Source organism: Theobroma cacao, chromosome 5 (genome assembly GCF_053813885.1).
Source record: "Theobroma cacao isolate CCN51 chromosome 5, ASM5381388v1, whole genome shotgun sequence".
Lineage (NCBI taxonomy): Eukaryota > Viridiplantae > Streptophyta > Magnoliopsida > Malvales > Malvaceae > Theobroma > Theobroma cacao.
The window spans coordinates 37211215-37221440 of NC_142643.1; the positions used below are offsets into that span (position 1 = coordinate 37211215).

At 33.2% G+C, this 10226-nt stretch overlaps 1 protein-coding gene and 1 pseudogene across 2 annotated transcripts; one reads left to right on the forward strand and one right to left on the reverse strand.

Moving 5' to 3' along the window:
• Positions 1-4685: 4685 nt before the first annotated feature.
• Positions 4686-5764, reverse strand: LOC18599161 (dirigent protein 22 pseudogene; annotated as a pseudogene). The gene has a single exon (XR_016026403.1). The product of XR_016026403.1 is annotated as a dirigent protein 22 pseudogene (transcript).
• A 2976-nt stretch (positions 5765-8740) lies between these two features.
• Positions 8741-10226, forward strand: LOC18599163 (large ribosomal subunit protein eL21z/eL21y). Its single transcript, XM_007029007.3, has 2 exons — positions 8741-9047; positions 9776-10226. The coding sequence occupies exons 1-2, from the start codon at positions 8811-8813 to the stop codon at positions 10031-10033; spliced, it is 495 nt and encodes a 164-aa protein (XP_007029069.1). The 5' UTR covers positions 8741-8810; the 3' UTR covers positions 10034-10226.

The window sequence follows — 10226 nt, forward strand, 5'->3', positions numbered from 1 at the left end:
CTCTAGGTCTTCTTTCAATTTTCACTCATCTTGGGTGAGCTTTTGTTCCATTAGATAAATCTCGATTTTTAGATAAGAATGAGTTTTATACTGCTGAGCTATATGTTTTAATGAATTGTGAAGAGATGCTCTCATTTATAAAGTAAGTACCATTCTACCATAAACTCAAATGATTGATAATAAGAATGAACTTAATCATAAAATTATGGATGCGATGATAGGATATTTGATGACATTGTGAAGGGAGATGTTGTGCATATATCAGAAGATGAATTGGAGAAAGTACGTGATGAAAGATTCGTGAAATGGTTTAAAAATTATGTAAGTTTATGTAAATTAGAATTGAACTTTCCATAACATTAAGTCAATAATTATGTATTATTAATTTTTGATCTTGTATGTCATGTTAATAGGTTGTCAAACGTAACGATGAAATTGACCCACGTTTACTTGAAATCTTTTATGGTCTAGGATGTATGATAAGGTGTTACAAAGGATACTTTGTAAATGGTTTCAAGTTTCACACCCTAAATTACGGTCAAAATCGTAAGACAATGAATAGTGGGGTTTACGTAAAAGGGAGTTTTTACAATGATTATGAGTGTGATTTTTATGGTATTTTAGTGGATATAATCAAGTTAGAGTATTTCAATATGGGAAACAGAGTTGTGCTATTTAAATGTCATTGGTTTGACACTGAAAAAGGTATTAAGGTAGATCCCTTGCATGGTCTTGTTGAAATTAAATACAACTCAATACTTGCCACTAATGAACCATTTGTTTTAGCTGCATAAGCTCACCAAGTTTATTATAATAGTTATCCATCAACCAAAAGAAATCGACGTGATTGGTGGGCAGTATTTAAAACAAAAGCTAAGAGTAGATTTCACATTCATAATGGTAGAGATAGAGAAAATGAAACTGATTTGAATGAAGAAGTATACCAAGAAGTTGTGTCTTCTTCAATTACTAGTACTCCATCAAAAGAACTTGGTGACTTTACAATCTTAGCAAGTGGTGATTATGAAAAGGTTAATCTCTTGATTGCGGATGAAGAAGATGACATGCAAAGAGATGATGATGAAGAAGATGACATGGAAGGAGATGAAAATGAAGATGAAGATCAAATTGAAGACGACGATTGTGAAACTTTTAATGATGATAGTGATAATAATAAAGAACATGAGTTTGCTTATTCTGGAAGTGATTGATGATGGCAGGCATATAACATATTGGTTTTATATTTTTTGTTACATAATTGTTTAACTTTAATTTTATAATATTAAAAATTCTTGACATTATATGAAATTATAATAGAAATTTTATATATATAAATGTTTAAATTAATACTATATAATTGCAACTTTGATTGAACAAATGAAAATTTATCCTTGTCATTGTTGTGAATTGATGATTTTTATACATTGATTAAATTTTATTTAAAATAGTTTATGTATGAATTTTAACAAAAAATTATTGCAGGAACGATGGTTAAAGGGAAGCATTCAAAACCAAGACCCAGATCAACAAATGCCCCTGGAATGATCTCTTTGCCTACAAATGCCAAAGCGTTAGCTAATATATCCATTCAACAACAGATACAGCAAGACTATAATGATGTGTCATCTGAGACACCTTCTTTGTTGGGTGCATCTGCAGAGCAAGTACACAATGAGACATCTACTCATGATTCTCGTAGATCCTCATCTACTGATTTAGGTGCAAGTGTAAGTGACACATCCTCAAGGTCAAGGGGTAGGGGGCCTAGTGTAGGATTACGACTCTTGTAGATCCATCCGACAGATTACGTATAACTCCTATTGGGGAGAGGTATGTTATCTTGTTATAGTTGTTATATTTGTTAATGAAATTATTATATTTGTTATAAATTTTAATATAAAATTTTTTTATATTTTACAAGTACTTTTTTCGAGCGAGGAGTCACAGCTACAATAATAAAGATCATCAAAAATCACTTCAATGGTCCATGGTCGACATGGAGGAAAGTCCCTAATGATATAAAGGAGTTAATGTTTCAAAAATTTCATGTACTATGTTTGTTATTCAATTAAATTATAAGTTTTTATTTTGAATTAATTTGTATAAATGTTTTTAATGATGCTAATATTTTATTGTAGGAAAAATATGTTTGGTCTGCAAATCAAGATGTTTTTGTTTGATGAATATGAGAAAAAATTTATTCCGATCGGTTAAGAGATATGCTTTCAAAAGAAAGGAATAAAGCAATGACAGAAGCCAAAACAAACAACATTAGGGATTGCAAAGGCATGTCAAGGGAATGGATCACAAACGAAATATGGGATACCCATATCGATACAGTATGGAGTACAGAAGAATGGCAAAACAAATCTAGAAAATCAAGGCAAAATAGTTTAACGCCAAAAGAAGGAAGCATTCCAAAGCACACTAGTGGTTCAGTTCCATTTGTGGTCCATGCAAAAAGGATAGTATGAATTAATCTTACTTTGCATTTATATAGGTTTAGGTTTTCTTGCAAACTAAATTTAAATTGTACGTTTATTAGTTTTACTTTGGTTTGTCCTTACATGTTATTTATATATATCAATTATGATTGACTATATATAGTTGTAAATAAATGCAAGCAATTGAGCTAAAACAAAATGTTAGCTTTTTAGAAGTGTTCAACCGCACTCATAAGCATTTAGGTGATCATGGTAATTTTGCAGATAACAAGTCTGAGTCTACAAGTGTACGTACAAAATTGATTAATTTTTACATTAAATTTGATTATCTAGTTGAATAATAAGCTTATTTATTTTTTTATGTAGGAAATGTATGATTCTGTACTATCGCAAAAGTATGGTAAGGATTCATCTTCTCAGCCAGAATTCGATCTGCATGCTTAGGCTAAAGCAATTGGAGGGATAGAGACTACACGCACTCACGTGTATGGGTTTGGTACTCAAGTGCCTGCTATAGCCTTACTTACTGGAACGCACAGCAATGTTGCAACATCTGAGTCTGCGTGTGACCTTATCAACTCAAACGTGACTAGTCCCACAATTGCATTGGAAGAAAAAGTGGAACATCTTTCAGAAAACTTAGGTAAGATACGTAACAAAATATGTGAAGAAATTAAGAATGCAATGGCGAAAAGTATGAATGAATTTATAGCACGTATGAAATCCATGATCATGAGTAATGCACGTTCAAAACAAGGAGATGCGGGACCTTCAAGCTAAAATCTGGACAAGTAAGAACACAATATTTCATGATATAATGTCTATTTTTCACTGCTACACTTGGATACTTTTTAGTATAGCTGTTTAATAATACATATGGCTTTATTTTTATATGTATTTAACTTTGTAGTCATTGTGTGTTTCGAGTAATTTTTAGTTATATGGAATTCGACTTTGAATCTCGGTTTTTAATATATATTTCTTTTATATTTTTTGAAAGTCCAATGCAGTGAATTGATAAAATATAATTGAAATGAAAATGGGTAATTTTTGACAAAAAAGCATCAGGAAAAAAGATAAGAAATTAAATTTCCAACGAAAAAATTTTCTACCGAATTTTTCGTTGGAAACTCATTTCCAACGGAAATTTTTCCAACCGAATTTTCTGTTGAAAATATGTTTCCAATGGAATTTTCTGGTGGAACACCGTTTCCAACGGAATTTTCCATCTCAATTCTCTTTTCCAACAGAAATTTCGTTGAAAATTTCCAACGAAATTTCTTTCTACAATGTTTTCCAACGGAATGTTAATGGGAGAGATGTCACAAAGTAAATTTTTTCAACTAAATTTTCCGTTGGAAATTTTCAATGGATTTCTAACGAAAAGTATTACTGATGTGGCTTTTACTGACAGAGTTTTTAACGAATTTTTTCGTTGAAAATCCGTCAAAAATAAATATTTTCAACGAAAATTTACCTATTTTCAACTAAATTTTCTGTTGAAAATAGGCTCTCTTTTTTTTTGTAGTGTATGTAAAATGGCTTCGTTTGTTATAGAAACATTTCCACTTGTCCAGTATTTTCAATTTTCCTTTGGAAACCAAAGAGGATAAAGAATAGTAATGGTAACGAATGGATCAACTTGGACCCCACCACCATGATATATATATACTGGTCTGGACCACATTGAGCCAATCAGAGTTAAATCTAATTACTTTTTCTGGAAACTATGGTTTCAAAATTCAAATGCTCCGGTCTCTGCAACTTACAGATATTCGTAGCTTTAATTTCTATGATGATGGCCTTGGGCTTTCTCCCATCTCCCCAAAAGCGCACTACTAAGTTCAAAAAATATTCTTCTTTGGCAGCTTGGTCTAAAAAAAGAATGAATGATTTTGGCAGTCAATTTTCTGAAGAAAACATAAAATCAATATAGCATTGAGTGGACAGATTTGGTGGGGACACGAAAGCATGCTACAATTGGTTAATTTTTATGAGTTAACATCATTGAATCAATGTTTTTAAAATAAAAAGCATAATTTGATTTAGACATGTATATTAATTTTTAATAAATAATAAAATGCTCAACAAAATCCATTGTACGTATCACCTTTTGGTAGATCGCAAGAAACCACAGATACATTAATTATTCAATCATTAATTAATTATAAGGTGAAATACTTGAACTTCTAGCACTGCTTAATGTATGACTCCATGAATCTTCTTGTCTTGGACATGGGATTTTAATGAAAATATCAATCAACATAAAGTGGCCCAAAGACACATAAGGATGGAAGTTACCCAAGAAAACCAGAAGAGAATAAAGAAACATAAGCCACAAAAACCAAAGGAATATAAGCCACAAAAACCAAAGCAACATAAGCCACAAAAACCAGAGGCATCGATGATCATATCAATAATGGAAGACATAGACGTTGTACTCCACCACAGTATCCCCGGTTTTAGTATCAAATGTGTGAGTCTTTGCCTGAGCATAGCCACGGGCAAACCGGAAAAGCCCGCTACCACCAACAATTGGCATCTCCCTCACGGTCGAGAAGACGGTGTTTCGCCCTAGAAGACTAAGGGAGCTACCGTTGTACTTGCCTTCCGTGAAAGCAAAGTTCATTACCATTAATAAACCATATTCATCTTGGGCTGCAGACGCGTAAATTCCTTGCGCTTTTCCCACGAGCTTGGAGTTGCGCTCAGGTGCAACCGTCAAAGGGTCATCGATAATCACCACAGCTCCGAAACCAGTTGCGGATTTGTTTGTCATGGCTGCGCTGGCTACTCGAACGGCCGAGGGCTTTCGTCCACTGACTATGTCATGGAAGTAGAAGTGAAGGTGGCTGAGTTTCTCTTGCTTGAGTCCTAGTTTGGCTGGGGATAAGATGTTTGAGAAGCCATTAGATTTTGTAGAGGCAAGAGTAGTCGAGAAGAAGAGCAGAGTAAACAGAAAGAGGGAGGTGGAGGAGAGCAGCTCTGAGAGGGTTTTAGCCATGTTAAAATTGTACACAGTTTTCCGGACTTTGAAGGATACGAAATGTATAAAGAACTAAGATGGGTGACTGCCAATATTTTATAACGAAACAAAACGTGGGTTTGGTAACATAACTCAGTTAATAGAGTAAAGTCGCATGGAATATGGGTTATTTCGGAAGAAAATTTCAAGCAGGCGAGTCAAAGTTAGGCCGGTGGGCTGCCTTTTTATGTCATGCCTTCCGCTTGAAAATATATATGTCGCCGAAGACAACAACTCCTTTCTCTTGAGCCAACACAGAAACCATTTACCGTTGTAAATAAATGTATCATCATAAATGAAGCCAGTTCAGATACAGCAATAATCAACTCAAAAAAGATTGGGTTTTTGTATTTTTCGCAAATATGAAAATAGAGCTGTGTAAAAAAAAGAAACCATGCAGCAATCAGCATGTTTGTATGCTATTTATATAGCAGCACATTACGGAATATGTATGTATTTCAATATAGTCTATCTTAAATTAATCTCCTTTTCTACTTTCCGGGGGAGCTCAGAAATTTAAAATCGTCCTTTCCTGACTCAATTGTTAAGAGGAAATTAGCCTAAAGTAGACAAAAAAGTACTTTCAATTTTGTTCACAACTCCTTCCATTGTCCCATGTGGACAAGTTTGAATGAAGAACCTATTTTCTGCCGTTCGAAATTAATCTCTTAATCTCCGTTTTCTTGGGATGTGTGGGTTGTCAAATGAACAGGTCAATAAAGTACTTGACGCGCTGCTACGCAAATTAAGCAAGTAATTTTCCACAACAAAAAGCAGAAGCTAATACGATAATTCCTTACCACCAAGGGAGGAAATCAATGTCCAAGCAGTGTGAACCACGCAAAGGCAATATATATATATATGCGCACTTGGGTTAAAAGGTCTTTGATTCCAAGCGATTTCCTCCTCTTGTATTGCTTTTGTTCGATTTCTAATTTTAATCTCAAGATTAATTACTCGCCAAAATCATGCCATGATGACAAAATTGATGTCATCTCCAAGTATTCCATAAGAATATGAGCTTTAAAGTCAAATTTGTCACTCTACTATGGTTTAATATTGAATTTTATCATTATATTTCAATTTTATTAGTTTTTATCATTATAATTTTGTTGATTTTGAGTAAAAAGTAAAAGAATTGAATTATTTCATGTAACAAATTTTCATAAATTCATTATTTTTATTCAAAAATCAATAAATTATGGTTAATTTTAATAAAATTAAGATATATTGACAAAATTCTACATCAATCTATAATATAATAATAAATTTGACCATAATCTTTAAGAATATGGACTCGGTTCTGGAAAATTCATAGAGGGCCAAAATGAAAAATGAATATCTACCGTTTCCAAGTTAAAGTGACCTACCGACAGAAGGTTACCCTGTGAAAAGAGGACAGAATTGTAAAGGTAGGGCAGCTGCTTTCAAAGGTCTTAAGATGGCCTGTTAGTCTGTCTCGTCGGGCATTTAAGACTCTTACGCTATTAAAAAAAAAATGCACGGCAAGGTCCACCACGTTTAAAAATTGTTGAAATCTCGTGTTTTGAATGAGACATGGAATCAAGTTTGCTTTCTCATTTAAGATTATATCTAACTATGTACATCTAAGTATTATTGATTTAATAATTTTTAAATTTAAATTATGTGACCATTGAAAGTTTAAATTTAAATTATTAATAGTGATTGAATTATATTTTTATATAAATTTTAATAATTATATTCACATTTAATATAAAATAAAATATCATAATATACATATATCAATTGATGCTAAGTTCAAATTCAAAATATTAACGACTAGCAATAAATACTCATTGTAAAAGGAAAATCCAATCAATTCTAATCCAATCAAAACATTCTAAAACAAAGGTCCTGGTAGGGTATGTGATGTGCACTTTCTATATTGGGTGAACAAGTGTGGTTGATTCATTCAACAATAACCTCATACATGTTCAAAAATCTGGCAAAATGCGGTCCTTAATTACTCCTTAGTCCTTACCAACTCTGTATCTAGCAAGCTTCATGGTGCAGGGTTGTTTACACAATCTCAACTCGCTTAAGAATATGATCCTTTGGGCATCATGTTAGGGAGATTGCAAGTCTGTTATTGAATTTTGATTCCAATAATCGCCTATGATTACAAAAGCAAGTTTAATTCTTTTATTTTGTTTAGTTTCCTCTTCAGACAGAAACGAAAATTTAATTGAGATGGGAAGTTGGAGTTCTATATTTTAACTCGACCCCATTTTATGTCAACTTATTGTCACATGGTTAATGTGTAAAAAATATAAACTTATAAGATCTTTAAAATAATCATTAAAAAAATTTTAATGATTCATTAAATAAAAAAATAAAATATTTTACTTTTCTCTTTAAAAACTCTTTTGCTTTCTTTTCTTGTTCTTATGAAATCTTAAAACAGAAAATTGAGAAATTAGTAAGGAGATTTCGGATTTTAATTGAAAAAGATCGAAGAAATCGTTTACCCATATAAGTATGTACAATTTTGGATATTTGTTGAAAGAGATTGTGCTAATCCTGAATATTTTATCAATTTAAATTGCAAGCAATCAAATAATGTGTGTCAATCATCAATAAATGGTTTACTAGACACAAATAATTTAAAATTTAACGACAAAAATGATGTGTGCGTTTCAATCATCAATCAAACCCGGACATGTTTGATCTTTCTTATCAAGTAAACGAATGCAAAAACTTGGATGCAGGGGAACAAAATGCAAAAAAAAAAAAAAAAATATTTGATACCTGAAAATTAGAACTCTCAGCAATTAAAGCGTAACTCTATTGAAATCGATCATACTTGATAGATCCAGATTTTAGTTTCAGAAAATTCAATGCTTTTGCTTCAAAGTAAAGAAATTTCAAAGAGAAAAGTGAAAATATTTTATTTTTATTTAATTAATTATTAAAATATTTTTAATATTTATATTTAAGACAGTTTTTATTTTTATTTGTTAACGTGACGTGGCGTTTGTTGGTGAGTTAACAGTGTATAGAAGTTGTATAGAAGATAAATTGTTTTTTTCATAATTACATTATTTTAACAAAATATTCAAAGATGTGCTATGAACCGGGCCTCGTTTAGCCCTTGAACCAACTCGGGCTTGCATCCCAAAGTCCAAACAGGTCCAAAAAGTAGACGGCCGAAACCAAAGCCCAAACCCTAAACCCGAAAAAGCTGAAAAACCAAAAGAAAAAAAAAACCTAGCGAAGGAAAGAAGCGGCTATAAAAGGATCATTTTAGGGTTTTGCTCCTCCACAACGCCACTCTCTTCTTCCTTGGAGCTCGAGAGAGAGAAAACCTGAGAGAGTGAAAAATGCCTGCCGGTCACGGTCTCCGCGCTCGGACAAGGGATTTGTTCGCCAGACCCTTCAGAAAGAAGGGTTACATTCCCCTGTCGACTTACCTTAGGACTTACAAGATCGGCGACTACGTAGACATCAAGGTAAACGGCGCCGTTCACAAGGGAATGCCCCACAAGTTCTACCATGGCCGCACCGGTCGTGTCTGGAACGTCACCAAGCGCGCCATCGGCGTTGAAGTCAACAAGCAGGTACAATTAAAATGGGCTTTTATTTTTTTTTCTTTTTCTAGGTTTTTGTTTTATTGGGGCTTTGGTTTATGATGTTTATTTATGGGTTTTCTGTTACATTTTCTTGATGTATTATTTTAATTTGTATTTGGGCTTTGATCTGTGTTGCTTTGAATCTGTCTTTGGTCTTATGTTTCCGAATGTTGATTATTGACATGAGGTTTTTTGTTACAAAATAGTTTTCCTTGAAAATATTATATAGGTTCTGCTTTTGTTAATCCGATTTGGTTTGTTTCTTAACTTGTAGCATTCTGTTTGAATTTCGATTCTGATATGTCGTGTTCTACTGTTTTAAGGTTAGATTGGCTTGCTTACATGATAAGTAATATGAACACATTTGCCTGTTATAGAGCATTAGTATAGCATTTTCTTTAGTTTTCATGACATGTTGGGGCTGCATTCTTGCCAAAAGAAATCTAAATTCACTATTTGGGATGAGCTTAAGTTTCATATGTCAATAAGATGACTTACAATTTTACATCTTCATCATGATTGGATGGGCTGTAATGTTCCAATATTTCAGGTTGTGGTCCTGTTAGTCTTTTGATTCTTTTTACTCTTGATATTGGGGTTTGTCCAATGTTCTTGCCGGTCTGATCTTTTAACCTTGTGCCTTACCCGCATGTAGTGTACATGCTTGATATATTGGAGAATGAAAATTTGAGCATTTATATGTTTGTGGATTTCAGGTGGGTAACAGGATTATCAGGAAGAGGATCCACGTGCGAGTGGAGCATGTTCAGCCTTCAAGGTGCACTGAGGAATTCAAGCTCAGGAAGGTGAAGAATGATCAACTCAAGGCAGAGGCTAAGGCAAAGGGTGAGGTCATTAGCACAAAGAGGCAGCCAGAGGGTCCTAAACCTGGTTTCATGGTGGAGGGTGCTACATTGGAAACTGTTACTCCCATCCCATATGATGTTGTTAATGATCTCAAGGGTGGATACTAGATCTACTCTTTTTTTGTGGTCTTGCTGTTTTGGTTTTTTTTTGTCCAACATAAGCGAACTGGATTAGTTATTTGGATGTGCTGTTTTCTTTGTAGTTTTTTTTAAAGAGATACTGCTCCTACTGAGATTTTAATTTTATCACTCATTTTAGAGACAATGGATGCCTTTAAATGCAAAGTGTTATATTTGTTCA

What these genes read in the sequence shown, in the direction of transcription:
- LOC18599163 (XM_007029007.3), top strand. Translation starts at nt 8,811, where the DNA reads ATGCCTGCCGGTCACGGTCTCCGCGCTCGGACAAGGGATTTGTTCGCC. An exon ending in GCGTTGAAGTCAACAAGCAG is followed by an intron (nt 9,048 to 9,775) that starts GTACAATTAAAA and finishes TGTGGATTTCAG; the next exon opens with GTGGGTAACAGGATTATCAG.